At 36.5% G+C, this 19,170-nt stretch overlaps 4 protein-coding genes and 1 non-coding gene across 10 annotated transcripts; 3 read left to right on the top strand and 2 right to left on the bottom strand.

The window, feature by feature from the left end:
* The first annotated feature begins 236 nt into the window (after nucleotides 1-236).
* On the top strand, nucleotides 237-2,584 carry LOC17878812 (pentatricopeptide repeat-containing protein At4g32430, mitochondrial). The gene is made up of 2 exons (XM_006283111.2): nucleotides 237-424; nucleotides 561-2,584. Exons 1-2 carry the CDS (start codon nucleotides 330-332, stop codon nucleotides 2,362-2,364), a joined length of 1,899 nt encoding a protein of 632 aa, XP_006283173.1. The 5' UTR covers nucleotides 237-329; the 3' UTR covers nucleotides 2,365-2,584.
* Nucleotides 2,585-4,998: 2,414 nt separating this feature from the next.
* On the top strand, nucleotides 4,999-8,931 carry LOC17877681. 6 transcript variants are annotated; one of them, XM_023778465.1, is made up of 7 exons: nucleotides 5,000-5,110; nucleotides 5,616-6,040; nucleotides 6,294-7,022; nucleotides 7,639-7,735; nucleotides 7,825-7,902; nucleotides 8,146-8,519; nucleotides 8,625-8,931. In XM_023778465.1, the coding sequence occupies exons 2-4, from the start codon at nucleotides 5,642-5,644 to the stop codon at nucleotides 7,681-7,683; spliced, it is 1,173 nt and encodes a 390-aa protein (XP_023634233.1). In that variant the 5' UTR covers nucleotides 5,000-5,110; nucleotides 5,616-5,641; the 3' UTR covers nucleotides 7,684-7,735; nucleotides 7,825-7,902; nucleotides 8,146-8,519; nucleotides 8,625-8,931. The 6 variants fall into 6 exon arrangements, with proteins under 6 accessions (XP_023634230.1, XP_023634233.1, XP_023634231.1 ...); XM_023778463.1 differs by having other exon boundaries at nucleotides 8,601-8,931; XM_023778466.1 differs by having other exon boundaries at nucleotides 7,645-7,735; nucleotides 8,146-8,931.
* Nucleotides 8,932-9,448: 517 nt separating this feature from the next.
* Nucleotides 9,449-11,638, bottom strand: LOC17877736. Its single transcript, XM_023778851.1, is given in 4 exon segments — nucleotides 9,449-10,183; nucleotides 10,280-10,388; nucleotides 10,390-10,775; nucleotides 11,459-11,638. Coding segments are annotated over 4 exon segments (1,095 nt in total). The 5' UTR covers nucleotides 11,532-11,638; the 3' UTR covers nucleotides 9,449-9,656.
* Nucleotides 11,639-15,862: 4,224 nt separating this feature from the next.
* On the bottom strand, nucleotides 15,863-17,564 carry LOC17878344 (cytochrome b-c1 complex subunit 7-1). Its single transcript, XM_006284705.2, has 4 exons — nucleotides 17,385-17,564; nucleotides 17,091-17,248; nucleotides 16,530-16,577; nucleotides 15,863-16,157 (listed from the first exon to the last, which is right to left on the bottom strand). Exons 1-4 carry the CDS (start codon nucleotides 17,476-17,478, stop codon nucleotides 16,089-16,091), a joined length of 369 nt encoding a protein of 122 aa, XP_006284767.1. The 5' UTR covers nucleotides 17,479-17,564; the 3' UTR covers nucleotides 15,863-16,088.
* A 1,000-nt stretch (nucleotides 17,565-18,564) lies between these two features.
* Nucleotides 18,565-18,635, top strand: TRNAG-GCC. Its single transcript has one exon. It is a non-coding gene; the product is annotated as a tRNA-Gly (tRNA).
* Nucleotides 18,636-19,170: the final 535 nt, after the last annotated feature.

Genomic DNA, 19,170 nt, shown 5'->3' with positions numbered 1-19,170 from the left:
TAACCTCTCTTCTTCCGATATTAGTTCCCTCCTACGTAAACAAGAATTCGACTAGTTTGCTTGCTTCTCATGACCCTTCTGAGTTATCTACACTGTAATCGCTCAACATCGTTACCTTTTCACAGATCTTACTCTCCTTATAGAATTGCTCACAAACTGTTCGATGGAAGTTCCCAAAGAAACGCGACAACTTCCATTAACCATACAATCAGTGAATCGTTACGGAGAAACTCTCCGGCACAAGCCCTCGCGATCTTCAAGGAAAATCTCCAGCTGGGTTTTCGTTGTCGCAATATGGACGAAGTTACTCTTTGTCTTGCGATTAAAGCATGTCGTGGAGACTTGAAACGCGGTTGCCAAATCCACGGGTTCTCCACAACTTCTGGGTTTACTTCTTTTGTCTGTGTTCAAAACGCTTTAATGGGTATGTACCGTAAAGCCGGTAGATTTGACAATGCTTTGTGCATATTTGAGAACCTAGTTGACCCTGACGTTGTTTCTTGGAACACTATACTCTCTGGCTTTGATGACAATCAAGTTGCTCTGAATTTTGTTGTTAGGATGAAATCAACTGGAGTGGTTTTCGACGCATTCACTTATTCCACAGCTCTTAGCTTCTGTGTAGGCTCTAAAGGATTTCGTTTAGGCTTGCAGTTGCAATCTACGATGGTGAAATCCGGACTGGAGTCTGATCTTGTTGTTGGAAATTCGTTTATTACAATGTATTCGCGGTCTGGAAGTTTCAGAGGAGCTAGGAGAGTTTTTGATGAAATGCCGCTTAAAGATATGATTTCATGGAACTCTTTATTGTCAGGACTTTCTCAAGGAGGCAATTTCGGGGTTGAAGCAGTGAGTGTCTTTAGGGACATGATGCGGGAAGGTGTGGAGCTTGATCATGTGTCTTTTACTAGCGTGATTACAACTTGTTGTCACGAAACTGATCTGAAGCTGGCTAGGCAAATCCATGGTTTGTGCATAAAAAGAGGTTATGAAACACTTGTGGAAGTTGGTAATATTTTGATGTCAAGGTACTCGATGTGTGGGGTTTTAGAAGCTGTGAAATCAGTGTTTTACCAAATGACTGAGCGGAATGTTGTCTCTTGGACAACGATGATTTCCGCGAATAAAGATGATGCTGTGTCCATCTTTCATAAGATGCGATTAGATGGAGTTTACCCAAACGAGGTCACATTTGTTGGATTAATCAATGCCTTGAAGTGCAATGAGCAAATCAAAGAAGGGCTTAAAGTTCATGGGCTATGCATGAAGACTGGTTTTGTTTCAGAACCATCTGTAGGCAACAGTTTCATCACCATGTATGCCAAGTTTGGTGCTCTGGAAGATGCCAAGAAGGCTTTCGATGATATAACTTTTCGGGAGATTATTTCCTGGAATGCTATGATATCTGGATTTGCCCAAAATGGATTCTCACATGAAGCTCTCAAGATGTTCTTATTAGCAGCAGCGGAAACAATGCCAAATGAATACACTTTCGGAAGTGTCTTGAATGCAATTGCTTTTGCAGAGGATATATCTGTAAAGCACGGTCAGCGTTGCCATGCTCAGATACTGAAATTGGGTTTAAATAGTTGTCCTGTTGTTTCAAGCGCGCTTCTTGATATGTATGCCAAGCGTGGGAACATAAATGAATCTGAGAAAGTCTTTAACGAGATGTCTCTAAGGAACCAATTTGTTTGGACATCGATAATATCAGCTTATTCAAGCCACGGTGATTTTGATTCAGTGATGCAATTGTTCCACAGGATGAAAAAAGAAAATATAGCACCAGACCTAGTCACTTTTCTCTCTGTGTTAACAGCTTGTAATAGAAAAGGTATGGTAGACAAAGGGTATGAGGTTTTCAACATGATGATGAAAGACTACAATCTTGAGCCGTCTCATGAGCATTACTCATGTATGGTGGATTTGCTTGGCCGAGCTGGGAGATTAAAAGAAGCAGAGGAGCTTATGAGTGAGGTTCCTGGAGGACCAGGAGAGTCGATGCTGCAGAGCATGCTGGGGTCTTGTAGGCTGCATGGGAATGTGAAATTGGGAGCAAAAGTGGCTGAGCTTGCAATAAAGATGAAACCGGAATTGTCGGGTTCTTACGTTCAGATGTATAACATCTATGCAGAGAGAGAAGAGTGGGATAAAGCTGCAGAAATTAGGAAAACGATGAGGAAGAAAAATGTAAGTAAAGAAGCTGGATTCAGTTGGATCGATGTTGATGAAACCGAAGGGTCTTGTTTAACGATGCAAGGTTTCTCTTCAGGTGATAAGTCTCACCCAAAATCTGATGAGATTTATAGTATGGTTGCAATTATTGGGTTGGAGATGAATTTAGAGGTGAAGGTTGCAGTTTAGGTCTCTTATTCGGAGTTCTAAAAAGTAGTTGTTATAGATAACAAAATTAGAGATATTTAGCTATACAGGTTTATAAGAACTCGCTCACAGTGTGGTTTTCCATTTTATTTTTGCATTGCACATTGGTTTTGTAAGGACCATGGTCGCTTTAGCATGGTTCTCTGATTTTGACCGCATTGACCGGGTTTGATTGATTAATTGAGTACTGTAATGTTTGATACTCGATGGCTGTGAACAACATATAAGTTGTGTGTGTTTGGGCTTTCCAGGGGAAAATAAAAAATTAATTAGTGATCTTTAAGATGCTACCTTCGCTAGACTTGGACTTATTCAAAACAGGTTACCCAAGTCCGACTTATCTAAATCCATACCAAACCAGTTGTCGTCATTATTTAGACCAAACGAGTTGTAGTAGTAATTAGCCATTCATGCATTTGACTTTCTTATATGCTATCTATTATCCATTGCTACTCTATACTCAAAATAGACGAGTCTAACTTTTGCCATCTCTATGATAGAGATACCATCTTCGTAAACTTGTTCTAGGACAACCGTAAAATAGATTTAAGAAGTAGACAACTCATGTTTAGCCGAAATAAACATAGGAAACACTAGGGCGAAAATATAATAAATCTTCAAATCATTGATATATCTGTTAGGTTTGAATTTGGTTGATATTATTCCAAAGCCAAAGGCTAAAAGAAAAAAAAAAGAAAAACTCTAAAAAAGTAAGTAAGAAGAAAAAAAGAACAAAACCGAATTAGTTACAAATTAATATCACATATATGACGAGCCATTCAGCCTTTTTTCTTTTTTAACGAACTCAAGAAAAGAAAAAAAGAGAGAGAATATGATGATGGCTTTAAGGTATGAGTTTGGTGTTGTACTCTTCTGAGTCACGTCTCTTTTGCATGTTTTATCATTGTTTACACATATTATAATATATATGAATCAAAAATTGTAAGTAACTTTGAAATTATTCTTAGAGCATCCTCAATGGTAGGATATTATATGTGTATCTTACGATTAATTTAGTAATAAATTTGAAAAGTGTAAAATTTAAGATTTGTATTTTTGTTTTTTATGCAGGATTATTGGTAGGTTATTAAGTTGTGCATCTTAACAATTTTAATTATTAAAAACATAATAGTTATTGCAAAATAAAATTTTTAAAACATATATGAAATATAATTTATTGCATAAATAACATAAACCATAATTAATTTAAACGTAATTTGTGAAATATTTTGTCCATATCTGCTCGACCAAATCGTTCTTCAATTGTTCATGCATAACTCGATCACAAATTCGAGTTCTAATGGCTATTATATTAATGGGATTTGAATGCATATTTGTAGAATATGTGAAATCCATTCGTGTACTTCCGGAAGATTCTGCCATTACGAATTAATTGACATCAAATTTTGTATATGTATCTTGTTCGTCTTCTATAATCAAATTGTAAAAATATTATACAAGCTCGCATAATATTTCTAATTTTTTCTTTATCCCAAATATTTATTTCAACATCCACTCAGAAACTGCCACGTCACCGTCTCTTAAACATTGTTTTTGTATCTTATATAAGATACCATATCTTACATTTTAATTAACATTTTCATTTAAATTAAATCATTAATTCATCTAAGATACACCTAACATCCTACCATTGAGGATGATCTTAAGCAACTTAAAAAGAGAGAGATGAGGAGAATGTTTACGTCGTCGATAACCTCCTAAAAGCGGATATTCCCAACACGTTACGTACCCCACTTGAGAAGCTAGTTTACACTTTCCTTTTCCTATTTACATTTTCCTGAATACAATATTACTTTTGTTTTCTATGTTGTTAAAACAAACAACAAATGTATTGACTTTTTAGCTCTATCAAGTGAAAGACTCGTATACAAAAGCTGGTCATAATTGACGACAACAAATACAAGAAGAAACAGAATGAAAATTTACGTACTAGCTTTTTACCAAGTTTCAAACTAAAATCTAGAATAATAGAAGACTCCCATGGTGGTTGAAACTTCAAACTAAACCACACGCCTACTTTCTAGTTTTTTTTATATATATAAATATATTGAAGATAATAGCTAGTGTACTACTACAATTTAATCATCAACCGAACAACTAATTTCTAAGTTACATATCCAGCAAAATGTCAATTTAAAAGTGGTTTTTATTTCATTAAAATGGTAATTTAATATAAGAACACATCAAAAATAAATAATCCTTTTGCTAAGAATGTAAGTATTATTAGAAATGTATAGTTGAGGTATTATTACAAGAGAGCATTAAGTGTAATCTTGGCTAAAAAAAAAAAAAAAAACACATCTACATTAGTTGATTTTGTTAAACCAGTACATCATAAAATTAAGGGAACTTAAAAACACAATTAACGCGCGTGTCCACGCTCTAAGAAAGGGAGTTAAAAACAAAAACAAAGCATTAACATTTGCAAATCGAACCGTCATTAATATTATGGGTTGTCTGACTCTCCTTATTTCTGGTTTTAAAGATTTTAACTTAAATCCCACGTCACGAAATTCAATTTTTTTTTTTAAACAAATAATAAATAAAAAACAAAGAAATATATAAATTTCTTAACACCCAATTTTGTGTTTCCATATTTCCATTACCCGAAACCCTAATCCCCCAATTTCTCTTCCAAAATTTGTTCGATCAAGAGAGCAATTCGATCACTTCCGGCGATCAAATTCTCATTCAGGCATTACAGAAGGTATCTCTCTTGTTCAATTTTCTCTCTCTCTCTCTCTTTTTTATTCTATATTTCGGCTTGGTTGATTGTTTCAATGTTGCTGTTCATCCTTTGATCTGTCCCCTTCAAAACAAAAACGAAAACAAAAAACAAAACTGGATCGAGATTCTTCGCTTGTTTTATTGATTTTACGGCTCCTTGTTAAAAACTTTTTGAAGTGAATTTGGATTAATATTGCTTTATTTTGTGATTGATCGCGATTATGTCTATTCTTCTTTCTCCTTACGAATAATTTTGATGCAGCTTCTTACGATCTGTGTTCCTGCAATAATTTATGACAAGGAATATGTTTTTAGCGGAGTCTATTTGAAATTTGTATTATTGAGCTTTCGGCTTAAGATTGTATCTTTTTCTTAGATTCTTATAAAAAGAAAAATGTATGATCTTCTGTTTTGGTTGTTTGCTAGTTAGCCTTTTTCTTTTGATAGAGGTGCTCATATATGGAGATTTTGTTTCTTTTTCGCAGGTATTAAGTCGACCGAGTGAACCATCATGAGATTCAGAAAAGGAAGTCGAGTTGAGGTGTTTAGCAACAAAGAAGCACCTTATGGTGCGTGGCGATGCGCTGAGATTGTTTCGGGTAATGGTCATACCTACAATGTTAGATATTGCTCTTTCAACCTTGAACACGAGGAGACAGTGACTGAGAGAGTTGCGAGGAAGATAATTAGGCCGTGTCCTCCCCAAGTGGATGTCCAGAGATGGGAGACTGGTGAACTGGTGGAAGTTCTTGATAACCATTCCTGGAAAGCTGCCACTGTTCGAGAGGAGTTATCTGGAAACTACTATGTGGTTCGGTTACTTGGGACTCCAGCGGAATTTACATTCCATCAAGTCAACCTCAGGGTCCGACAGTCGTGGCAAGATGAGGAATGGGTTGCAATTGGAAAGGTAATTTCGTTTTAACCTTATGTCATGCTTTCACTTTTAAAGCTATTATGCTCTTGTTTAAGTTCTTTGTGTCTTTTCTTCATTAAGATTACACGTGTGCTATGTTTCCTCTTCCATTTCAATGAATTTTGTGGATCTGGTTGGAGGTGGCAATCTGCGTTGTCTTGTTACATATTGTTTGTTTGAAATAATCTTTAACTAATGTGCTAATGAGCTTACACGTTAACTAACTGGCTTGTAATCATTTTCGCAGATATCTGGTTCGTTGAAGTCATCTACACTGACTGGATCAGACGTACATCAGAAGCTACAGCCTCAAACGAACAACATACTCCTCCATGAGCCTAGTGTTGTCTCTGCTAGAATGTTAAAGAGGCCGTCACCCTACAACTTGTCTGGATGTGCTGAATCATGCACAGGAAACCCCAAGAAGATACGATCACTGGAAAAAGAGGGACAGAAGCACCGATTTTCTGCCTCCTCAATGCAAAAGGTAGATGCTGTTGCTTGCCGACCTGAAAATAGGGGTGGTAAATCTCACGTGCAAGCTTCCTTTAACAATCACAATACTGGTTGCTGTCAACTGGTCAGGGTAAGATCAAAAGGGTTTAGTGAGAGTGTTCGTGCAGGAAGCTTAGTCGCTGATGATTGTTCTGATAGCGATGCATGCTCAGTTGGTAGTTGTAGTGCTACTAGTTATGATGAGAGTGATATGCCACCTTTTATGCTAGATGACTCTAGTCACCAGGCAGACTCATTTAGCAGCGATGCTGAATCTTCTTGTGGCCTCGGGGAAGAAGCAAGGAGGAAACATTCATCAGCTCGTGATGGAGAAAGAAGGTCCTGTAGGTTTGAACTATATACTTACCGCAGTACTTTGGGGGAACTATTTTCTTCTGGTCCCCTAAGTTGGGAGCAAGAAGCGTCATTAACTGATCTTCGTCTTTCTCTTAATATATCAGATGATGAACATTTGATGGAGGTAAGAAATTTGATATCTACTGGTACCCGCAGTCAGTTTTGTTAGTATCAATCAGAATTCAATTTTTTTTTCTTTTTGATTCTTATGGTCAAGTCTGATGGTCTACTTGTCCTGGACATACTTTGCTGCAATGTGGAATCAACTGTCATATATTGTTCTTTTCCAGCGGATTTTATATTAAGTGTATAGAATACAAGCTTGTATGAAAACTCTGATTAGAATGAAAATTTCTGAGGTTCATTTCTATTGCTTTGTCAGATTTCGCTTAGTTTCCTATATTGTAATTCCTGGAGGGGAAAAAAAAAAAAAAAAATCATGTATCCATACTCTGAGATATCATATTTTGAAGGGATGTTCATATGGGTCTTCTTTTCTTTCTGTAATATCAGTTTTGTACTTTAGTGTTGATATCATCTTGTAAGTAACAAGATGGGTCAATAGTATTTTCCTTGTCAGTACACAGTATTATGTGGATTTTGTTTCTGTGCAATATGAAGTCTGAATGTCTGATATGTTGGGTGCTCCTACCTTTAGCTCTATGAAATGTATAGCATAACGGTGTGAGTTTCCTTAGTCATCCCTCTGGACATTATTGATTTCCCCCTGCATTTTTCAGGAACAGTGTTGCCTTGTTCGGGGCATGCAGACCTTTTGCTTCTAGAGGTTTAACTCTGATGCTGGGGTTTACAACTTCTGCCTTGGTCGTCTGAATGGTGCAACACCATACCTGTTTTCCCTCAAAACATAACTGACCATTGATACTGTTTTTTGTTTTCTATCTTGATATTGTGGCTTGTTTCAGGTGTCCTGGAGTCGCCTTCGTCCACAGGGCTTGAAAGCTATGCTTTAAGCAGGTTTCTTAGATAAATTTTACAGTCAGGTTGGTAATTTTGCTGATAACATGTTGAGATCGAGTAAATTCTCTTTACATTTTACAGTTCACTCGTTATATCATGCAGTGCTCTCTTTGTGGTAATGTGTTATCTTTGTGCTTCATTAGAACTGCATGGTGTAGATCCTACCATGTCTAACTATACTAGCTTTGTACGTGATTCTGATATATGTAGATTTAGAACACACTGTTTTCCAGTTACATTGGTTCTGTTTTCGGTGTTTTTTCCAGAGGCATAGTTCATGACGCTCATTCTTTCTGGAAATAAACGTTATGCCAGGGGAGAGGTAAGTGTGAATAGGGTAATGTGTGTGCGTCTAGAAGAATATAGAATTGTATATGCTGTGTAACACAGCCTGTGTTCATCCAGAAAATATGTCGTGAATTGGTGATGTTGAATGATTCCTTGTTCTGATTTGTTCTCATGACTTGCTTTCATGGAATTAATCGAGAGGAAAGGGAACACATGCCTGCTTTCTTGCTTAGTTAGTCGCATGTGCTTTGTGGAAACTCTCCAAGCTCACTCTTCAGATCCCTTCAGCAAAGCTAGTTTTTTTACATGGCAGTATGAAACTCCAAAGCCAAATTCATTAACTGGCACGAAGGTATGGCGCCATAAATTGAACATGTTTTCCTGAGTAGTGGCTTGCGTATATAATAAAAACGAGTTCCTAATCCTCAAGCAGACTTTCTTCCTAATCCTCAAGCAGACTACCCATGCAAAAGCAATCTGACAATATTTCAGTTGTTGCTCCAAAGATTTGTATCTTTGTATATGTGATGAATGTTGTTATTACAAGCCATGAGCTGTCTTTTCTTCTTTGGCTACTTGCTTGCAAGAGGACATCTTAGCCTCAAATTTTGAAACTGAAAGCTGAAGCAATCCTGGTAACAACTGAGCAGTAAACCAGAAAACAAGCCATGAACCTGCAATTTCATTTTAATGTACAAAAATATAACCTCCTCACTTGATGCTTAAAATGTATATCTAACTTATAATATCCAGCTTTTTATTCAGATATTTTGTATAAATTTATATTACTGTTAACAGTTGTTACTGTTTATTTTGTGAATATTTAGGTTGGAGGTGATTTGAAAGTATGATTCCCAAACCGTAAATAAACCTTATTTTCTTCTTTTCTTTTGGGACAAAAATAAACCTAATTTTCTAAATCTCTCTGTTCCGGTCACAATATAACAAAACTGAAGATGGTAATACAATGCGATACTGTATACAGTACTTGATAATAAAGTTTGTCCCTTTCTGCTCGAACCGGATCGATTCTGCATCCGGTTAACCCGTTCGTCCACCGGCGACAGTCCAGCAGCCTCTCTCCCCGCCAATGATAAACACGTTGACGAGAGGCTCGTTTCTCGGCTCTACGATTATCTGATATGTCTCGATCCTCTGTTGAGAAATCTGGACACAGCTGCCCAAAGATTGGGTTTTGGAATTTCTAATTACGGATATCCGATGGATAATTCTTCATAAATGTTAAATACTGTTTTAGGATTGGAGATTAACATTAATATATAAAGTTAATGAACCAAATTAAAATCATAAAATTTTATATTCCGACCAAACAATCGCATACGAACGCCACTGCTCCGCCGAACCCTCCTTGCTCAACCAGAGTGACCACATTTTTTGTTTTTTTTTGTCAAACAACAACTTAAAAAGAAAACACACAGTGTCGTGTCGTCACTCATTTTCTCGTGTATAACTCGCCGCCGCAACAAGCTCACGGCCTTCGAGCACTGAGAAGTTTGACGTCGTCGATCACCGGCCCACACAAGCTCGAGAAATCGTCGTTTCTCATAGCGTAAAACGTACTGTAGAACATAACTCTAGTCCGACCCGAGGCAGCAACAAATCTCAGCGAAGCTCTCTTGAATCCTCCTTTCCCTTTAGATTCGTAAGGGACTTTGATCGTGTCTTTTCCGGCGAAAGCCTCTACGATCATAGATCCAGCACAGGCGTTGCTGGCGTCTCCGACGGCGAATGAGAGTACGTACGTTTTCCCCGGGATAGTGCGGACAACTTGTGCGACAGCGCTCTCTTTACCGGCGACGAGCTCGACGGCGCGACGGCCTTGAGGAACGGAGAAATGATCGGAGTCGATGTATTTGACGGCTTTAAGAGACTCGACCATCCAACCAGGTAAAGGAGAGTGGTCGTCGATGGAGTTTGGTGGGATGAGAACACCGGAGGTTGTGTTTGGCAAAACCCATGGACCTTCTTCGAATCCTCCGTTTTTTAATATGTTCTCTGTAATCAAACAAAACCCCCACAAGTTTTAGATATTTCCGTTTTTGACCGAGAAGTATAATTTTAACCGAAATAAGACACCAAGAAAAAACTCACTATTGGTGGGACGAGGAGGGAAAAGGGCCCTCATGGCAACACCATCAATGAGAGGTCCACAAGCAGGATCTTCCTCGACACCTGGGTTATGTATCACTATATCTGCTATGGTTGCGTGGAGCATCACCAGCTCCAATCCGATCCCAACCGGAGCTACTATACACGGTTTGGATCGGCATTACTGCATGGTGAGGAGCCACAGACACGTTTAGCCGCTCGTCTTGTGCGCATGTTCGAGCAGCGCTGAACGTGATCGAATAGTAAGACCCTTTTTTGACGCTGATTTTTTGTTTGATCGAGGCTTCGTTGCCTAGACGCACTGCGAAAGCGCCTTTAGGCACGACGAGGATCATGTCGCCTTGTTTTTGTCCTGAGGGAATGTACTCGACGAAGCCTGAGAGTTCCCAGTTTGGGATTGCTGCTTTGTTGATCACTTGTGTTCCTTTCATGTCCGAGTGCCGTGGACCTAGTTCGAAGTCCCCGTTTGGTAGTAGTCCTGTTTTGTTACCAACAAATTATAATAAAATTGGTTAGGGCTAGCTCTGTTGTAATTCTATTTAGATTAGTAGATTCGTCAACTTGGATTGTATGATTTGTTACATAACATCGCCACTCGCGCGTTACTAGAAACAAAAATTACGTATTAAGTTAAGCACAGTTTCAGTATTTTGTTTTAACATTAGTAATGTTTTGATGATGAATAATGGTTTTGTTATCTTGAAAAGTTGGAAGTTATTAGATCTATGATAAAACAAGTAAGTGTATAAGAATTGAATAATTAAAAAGTTAAATTACAAAATATTAAAATGATGTAAAAAAGTAAGAATATCATAACATGTTAATTAATTACAGATGGGAAGGTGAGATGAGTAATTGAGTGATATGCATTTATTGACAAAACGCCATGTGCCTTTACAGATCTGTTTCGCCCTAGCTAGTATTCATCCAACATGTTCATCAAAGCTACTACTTTTAAGTCAAAAGTTAATTATTTTGACGACAATCAAAAAGTGTTTTGGACATACAAGTTGTAAGAAGCAATGAATCAAAACTGAACAAATGTTCCAAAATACTAATCTAGATTTGTTTTTGGAAGTTAACTTATTTTCTGGTTTGGCCAATATACAGAAAATACAAGAATGCGAGATGTGTATAAAGATTAGAAAATGAAGGACTTACCATCTTTGAAGCAAAAGGCAACGTAGAAGAATGAGTGAAGTAGAAGAAGCACTATCACTCCCATCTCTTTCATTTCTTTCGATTTATTTTTCTCTACCCCAATAATGTTAAATATATATAAACTGTAAACTTTCGAACAGTAAAGTTTGAAGAAGAGTGAACGAGAGAAGAAGGAATGTTTAGGAGTGGGAGTGGAAGAGAACGAGGGTGGAGAGATCTCTTTATATGCAAAGAGTTGTCTAACAAGAAGCCCCTTGCCTATTTTTAAACTACGGCTTTGCCACTGGGGACTTGTGTCGGACAAACATTGGTCGTGCCTTTATTTTATATTCATCGTTCCTTGGAAATGGGTTACTTTTTTTCTTAGAAGGTTTGACTAAAAAGATACGTACTATCAAAACAAACTTAGTATTGGTTTGATGAACAGTTATCGCCAGATGAACAAGATCTCCCGGGGTAATTCTAGTCTTGCGAAGGGTATATCGTTAACATCATAACTTTTTCAAACATCGTGATTCCATCATGGAAATATTAACTACCTTCTTATCTGTTACATAACACAAAAAGATATTAAAGAGGAACAACTACGAGGCTATACGTACAGATCTAATTAATTAACTGCGATTTGGGAAATGATAGTTATGTGAGCTAGTAGTAATGGTAATATAATTGCGGGAATGAAGAGGACAAAAGCTGTGGGACAGTATAATGTGGTCTCTCTCACATGCCTTATTCACATTGGTTCTCGCATCGCCACAAGTTAAAAGTCGCTTAATGTTCTGAGTTATCCTATCGCATACACATAACGAATAATAGAGAGTATTATTTTATATAACAATTCCGAATCAAAGGAAGCAGTTGCTTCAATAGCTTGATCCGTGTGCCAAATCTGTAGCAAGGTTAAGATATCTATGGCTCAGGTTTTTTTTCATGGGTTTGGTCGGTAACTTTCAACCGCAGCTAGAATTTAATTGTTGTGTAAAGTAGACTAATCAGACAAACAATGTTTATTCGTAGGAGGCTTTTATACTATTCTGTATTAATATGAAAATGTATGAGCGTTGTAGTGATTTACCAAAAAAAATCATATCATCAAAAGTTAGTGTCGTTGAAACGCATCACACACGAGCGCCAAATATCGCAAGTGTAAAGTGTAAACCATGCGGACTCCTTTTTTTTTCTTTTCAACATAAATAATTTAACCATATAATGGTCATCTTCGATCTAAAATTTTGAGTAGTCTTTTTCCAACTTTTTTATTTTTATATATCATGTGGTTTCTTAGATTTAGTCTGCACATTTGTCGTCAATAATCATCGATATTCTTGAACCAAACTAAAACAAAAAAAAAGTACATGAACATGATCAACATTATCACAAATATCTCTAAGCGGTATTGGATAGTTTGGAAAATAGTCAAAATACCAAAAGAATAACTAAGCAACCATTTGCTATATATATATAATCGAATAATTAAGCAACCATAAAAATAATTAGAGTGAAATGAATCATGATATTAAAAATGGAAGAATAATCGAATTTTGTCTCTGCGGCGTCAGAATTAATAGATCACTGCAAAGAAAGGCCACCGACTCTCTCTGTTAGCGGTGCTTTTATTGCACAAATTATTGTACTCAAAAACATATTGCGTGCATGTTTATAAATACATACACATGCACTGCATAAGCATAAACTGTGTGTATCATATTATAAATATATCTCTAACATGCATTTGTTTCTAATTATGTTTTATATTTTTGGATAAAAAGTGATGCTCACATGTTCTACTTATTAGCAACATCCATGTCTACAATTTACGATCGGAGTTGATGGCCTAGTGGGCGGTCAATTCTCCAATGTCACCACTACTCGTATATCTAGACTGAAAAATTGTATGCACGAACAATGTGTATGTATGAGTCAAGGAGTCTTTAAGTAAAGTTAGGTTCCATTAGACTTTATCTGTACAATCTTTTTGTTATATAAAAAAAAAAAAAACTCTGTGTTGGTGGTTAAACCTAAACTTATGATTTTTTCGGCCATAAAACAGGGGCCACGTAGCTATGTAACTTTGGCTTGATGTTACTCGTGGATCCAAATCAAATGATAATAGAAATATATAAGAAATTACTGAAAAAGATGTAGACATGCATGCATGGGAAAGTGGACCAACTTTTACAACACGACATTTGACTATGCATCCTCTTTCTTGATTTGCAAAACTATTATCTCTAGCTTAGTACTTAGTAGAATTCAAATCTCTAGCCAGACGATTTAATCCGACAGATGAAATCACAGTTTTGACTTGTGGTGCTAAGTGCTAACTAACGGACAACGGCAATGTCATATACATCATCCATCCCCGTTTTAGATTTTTTTTACGTGTTTAAAGCATCAACTATTTTTTAGCAATATTTTGTTGCTAAGCTACCATTTAATATATATATATATATACCTATCTAGGTTTAGAGCCAATTGTTATAAGTAAATATACAATGTCACTTCTTTTAGCTCAGAATTAATTCACTTGCATATACAATGTCATAAGATGTTAACAGAAAAAGAATGAAAAAAAAAAAACAAATTGTTAGAATGGAGCGAAATAACGGAGAAGACATAGTAAAAGAAAAGGACAAGACAGCCGTCAAAAGGATTCATAGTTATCAATATAAAATTACAGAAAACTGGACTACCCTCGTGGAAGACACTTAATGAGCCTGTCTCACGCTGAATCGTTATCCTTGTGTATTTACAAAAACGAAGTGCATCTATATATGTTCCTTAGTTATGGCGTCAGAAAAATTATCTAATGTTTCATCGACGAGAGTGTTTTCTAATAGTGTTAGATTATGTGATGAGTATGAAAGCATGATCAAATCAATAGTGTAAAACGAGGGAATAATATAAAACGCTATTACATTTGTTAATTATGAGTATATATGGTTTTATCTTATTTTGGTTATATTTCGAGTACTTGTGTGTTATGTATTAGAGAATACTTGATATATATATAACACAATACTACTTGAGTTATGGAATCAAGCTAACTAAAGACAAGTCAGTCTGTGTCAATGAGTCACATGCAACCGACTTTTAATGGTCGACCCTCATGTAAAGTACAGCGGAGTATATATATTTTTATTTGTTTGTCTCTTCAAAGAAACATCCAAGTTTAAACAAATTAATGGAAGAGCCTATAAAAATCCAAAGTTATTAAGGAAGCACATAAACCAATCTCTAAAACCAATATGTGTAACTGACCCATTTTCATACATCACATCTGTCAGTGTCAGTACTACATACACCTTGTGTACAACCTTAATTTTCACTTCCACGGACCATCCATGATTTACTCGAATGTTCTGTCTCACAACATCAAGTATTGGATAAGCTAAATAGTAAATCCCGAACTTATTTCGGGATCCACAGAATCCGATGATAAATGAAACGCAATCGACCCAACTCTGTATAGTGCGAGTCTCAGTCACGTAACATCATGATTGGTTTTTAGTTTATGTAGATTGATTCTCAATCAATCATGCATTTGGGTGGGTTGCCATAATGTTCATAACTTCATGTGATGGCTGTAAACCCCTCAAATTAGCTTAGAATTCGAACCAGAAAAAAGCCTCGTTTAATTAAGGGAATAAGATCGAGTCTGAACAGCATATCTAATCTTCTTGTTATTCCTCATTTAACTGTAACAATTGTGGCTAAACGAAAGTGATGCAAAAAGAAAAGGAAGGAAAGAGGGGACAGAGAGGGAGATGGGTAACTAAAGAAGAGATCTGACCTGAATCTTTTAAAGACTTGTGTCCCAGTCTACGCACTCACAAATCACATGCATGTGTTCTTTTCTGGATATTTTTTTATATGAAAAATACATGTAACATGGGTCTCTCTATCATATGAATGATTTTACATCCTGTCGATAATATGTATAACAAGATTGTATATGAAATCCCAATTTTCATTTCCCAATTTCCGATATGCCCAAACTCAGCTGGATCTCTTTCCCCCTTCTCACACCCGCCGGTCCTCACAAGATGACTTCTCATCTGTTATTTTCTTTAGTTAAACAAAAGGGTTTGTTTTGGTCAAAATTAATCCTTTGGTAATGAATTCTACAGAATTCACCATGACCCCCTTGGTTTTAGATTATCTCGGTAGAATACCAACTTTTACCAAATTTCTCACTTTCTGGTGCATAACACTAACATTAGACAAAAAAAGAAAACACACCACCCCCATACCATAGACTTGGACCATTCAACGACTGGTTTTATCGGTGCCTAATAAAACCATAACTCTCCCATTAATATTTCACATGTAATTGTCAATGCAAAAGAGTATATGGAATCATGGCACTTGAGCCAATCATATAACATCTAAGCAAACATCGAATATAATAATAATTGAGACAGACTTAAGTTGCGTCGTCCATTTTATTCAAGCCAGCAAACGTGAAAAATGTAACTTGGCAACATAATCCATTTAGGAAAACTATCACAGATTTATGCTTTTCTCAAGTAAAAATAGCTCATTCCAGAAACTGAATATAAATGTAATCCATTTGGAGATTTATGGAGAGAAGCTGTGTTGACCACAACTTTAGGAGGAAATATAATGCTTATGGGAGCGTGCGCTGGTATAGTGGTAGAGCTCCCAAGGCCTCTCGTTCCTTGCTTTCCCTCTCAACCTGCAATGAACAACATGAAAACAGTGATGATGATGATAATGAAGACGATAATGGTCTTTCCTTACAGAAAAGTTACACTGGGTACTATTAAAGCATTGCAAACAGTTTATTTACAACACAACACTAAATGAAATAGGGACGCAGAAGATCTGTAAAACATCTTGCTTCATTCAAGGAACGAAAAGTTATGCATCTCAAACTTTTAGTCATTGCTTCTGTCAGTATGCAACAAGCTGATGTCAAACGAGAGCATTCATGTCAATGCATGAAAGCAGAAAGACAAAAAAAAAGAGAGACTAAATTGCAGTGTGATTCTTCCTAACCGAGAGGCAGATTATGCTTTATGGATAATTTCATCAAAAAGAGACTTACAAGAGCCAGCATCTCCTGAAGATAGCCACGGAATGGGGTCTGCACCGCCTGTATATCATATAAATACATCAAATAAGAATGTTAAAAAATCCAAAAGAATGCCAAACAGATGCAATTTTTTATAGCTTAATATCGTAAACCATAGCCACCGCCTAAATCACATAGTTATACAGTAGTATAAATGCAAACACCACTTCAGAAAGTAAAAAAATGTAACAAGGAAACAAAATCCCAAATTTCAAATAAGCTCCCAGCAAGTAGCAAGGGAAGAGTTAACACAGTAACGCAAGAGACGAGCATAATACATAAGCTAGTTTATATATATCTAAGCTCCGATATTTTTGTAAGGTATTCAGATGATGTAGGTTCAAAAAACTTTTAAAATTGAAATCTAAACACTTCAGTTTCTTAAATCTATTTCTACCAGAAGACAATAAAGAATCTAACATTCAACCAATACTTAAGCTCAATTATATGAGTTTGCCAAACATACAATCCATATCCTAGATCAATTTCGTTGGAGAACCAAAAAAAATTGACAATGAAGAATAGTAACAATACCTGAAGATCCTTGGGGAGATACTCGTGCTTCATGGAGAGGTCCATGGCACGCTTGAGACGCTGGTTACGAGCATCAACAACCTCCCTGGGCAATCTGTTCATAGCCTCTTTGATGTCCATGCTGTAATATTGATCGTACAGATCATCGTACCTCAGACCTAATCATTTCAACCAAAAAAAAAAACAAAAAACGAACAGAGCAGATTCAGATTCAATCCTGAACCAGCAACCTCATTGACAACAACAACAAATCCAGATTCAGAAATTAGGGTTATCGATCGAGAGAGATCTGACCGTATCTGCGGAGGCGAGTAGATATGGCTTTCATATGCATACGAGCGAGGAAGTTCTTCTTCGGATCGATGAACGATTTCAAAAGCGACGCCATTTTTCTCTATCTTTCAATTTCAACGATTGCGCAATTTCAGGTTTCTCTTGTTGTGCCAATGAGTGAGAAAGAAACGAAGCTGCTGGCCCTGGGAGAGAAAGGGGTAAATTTACAACGCTGTTGAAACGACGACGTGAATCGCGCTTTTATTGGGCCTTGAATGGCCCATCTAACTTCTTAAAACTGTTTTTTTTTTTTTGTCGTCGTCGATTGTATTGATTTCCAAATTGGAAAATTACATGGTGATCAGAGTCCAATAATACAAAACATGCAAAGTTCAAAATAGGCCCAATATAAAACATTACAAAGCAAGATAAGCTAGCCTCATAAAAGACACGTATTAAGACACGTGTTGTTTACTTGTTTTGCAAATTGAAAGTGGAAGACGTCGATTGACTCATCCACAGAAGCTGAAGCGGTGGCTGAATTTTTTGCCGACGAGAGTTATCACCTATTCCAGCTGCTTTCTCCGATTCACCATAACACCACCTTTTGCTAAAATTTCCGAAGGTTTAGAAAAGAGATTCATGATTCATCTAATTTATGGATCACCGGAAAACATAGCTTGGCAAGAGATCAAATCAGTCGCAAAACACGCTCTCCTGATAAGTTATATACCAATCACTGAATTCCACTCATCAAGATTCCCAGACAAAAAGAGAACCTGCATCCATAACCGATTATACGGTTTCATAAGGGTATGAGGGTTTATCTCATTTTGCAAGAGAATCAAGCAAACGATGAATTTTGAATCTCTGAACAAAACTCCGGCGTTTATCTCCTCTAGAATAGAAGAGAATTTGCTGCTGCAAAAGGGGAGAAAACTAGTAAAAACAAACAACAAAATAGCTAAAATAGCTAAACAAAACACTCGCACTAAGACGAGAAGATACAAATCTGGACTTAGCCAGAAAAGAACCGATTTTAATCGGAATATCAAAAAGATAACTAGATTTCTCTCTCTAAAAGATATGAAAGTGATAAGAGAGAGAAAGCTCTTACTTCTTAAAACTGTTTATTTCTGTGGCTGCGTATTTCAACTACAAATTCGATTATTTTCATTTATTTCTCGAATTCAGCAGCGAAGCACCAGTGGTTTAGTGGTAGAATAGTACCCTGCCACGGTACAGACCCGGGTTCAATTCCCGGCTGGTGCATTTTTAAGGTCTTTTAAACCTTTTTTTTTTAATTCCAAGTTGGCTTACAAAGTCTTTGCAATAAGTGGAGACGCTACAGCTGAAATATATGGTATGCTTGGACACTCTTAGGGGGCAAATGCCATCAAAATCCTTGGAACTCAATTTGTATGTGTATGTATGTATGATTGATTGATAAAGCTAGTTGCATGTATAAATGGTGTAGTTAAATAAACCCTAAAAAAATGATAGCTAGTTGTGAAAAAGAGAGTTTAATTTAATACATTGGAATCAAGTGTACTGTGAAACGATAATATAGTTATATAGGTACGCTAAGTTAAACAAGTATATATATGATTGTATGATCTTTACTCTAGACGAATTGGATTCCGGCTAACATCTTTACTCTAAGCGAATGGGAGCATTTTAAGTTATAACTTTAAAATACCATTGAGTGTTGAAAGGCATGTTTTTGTCTCCTTATGATTTAAATTAATTAAGAACTCTCAAAAGTTATATAGTATATCATCTCAACTTGCAAATATTATATATATAA

The sequence above is a fragment of the Capsella rubella genome, unplaced genomic scaffold (assembly GCF_000375325.1).
Source record: "Capsella rubella cultivar Monte Gargano unplaced genomic scaffold, Caprub1_0 scaffold_7, whole genome shotgun sequence".
Taxonomy (NCBI): Eukaryota; Viridiplantae; Streptophyta; class Magnoliopsida; order Brassicales; family Brassicaceae; genus Capsella; species Capsella rubella.
Note: the sequence above shows the minus strand (reverse complement) of the source record. Positions and strands in the feature narration are given on the sequence as shown.

What these genes read in the sequence shown, in the direction of transcription:
- LOC17878812 (XM_006283111.2), top strand. Translation starts at nt 330, where the DNA reads ATGTCGTGGAGACTTGAAACGCGGTTGCCAAATCCACGGGTTCTCCAC. An exon ending in TGTTCAAAACGCTTTAATGG is followed by an intron (nt 425 to 560) that starts GTATGTACCGTA and finishes TTTTGTTGTTAG; the next exon opens with GATGAAATCAACTGGAGTGG.
- LOC17877681 (XM_023778462.1), top strand. Translation starts at nt 5,642, where the DNA reads ATGAGATTCAGAAAAGGAAGTCGAGTTGAGGTGTTTAGCAACAAAGAA. An exon ending in AATGGGTTGCAATTGGAAAG is followed by an intron (nt 6,041 to 6,293) that starts GTAATTTCGTTT and finishes TCATTTTCGCAG; the next exon opens with ATATCTGGTTCGTTGAAGTC. An exon ending in ATGATGAACATTTGATGGAG is followed by an intron (nt 7,023 to 7,115) that starts GTAAGAAATTTG and finishes CTTATGGTCAAG; the next exon opens with TCTGATGGTCTACTTGTCCT.
- LOC17878344 (XM_006284705.2), bottom strand. Translation starts at nt 17,478, where the DNA reads ATGGCGTCGCTTTTGAAATCGTTCATCGATCCGAAGAAGAACTTCCTC. An exon ending in TACTCGCCTCCGCAGATACG is followed by an intron (nt 17,249 to 17,384) that starts GTCAGATCTCTC and finishes TGAAATGATTAG; the next exon opens with GTCTGAGGTACGATGATCTG. An exon ending in ATCTCCCCAAGGATCTTCAG is followed by an intron (nt 16,578 to 17,090) that starts GTATTGTTACTA and finishes TATGATATACAG; the next exon opens with GCGGTGCAGACCCCATTCCG.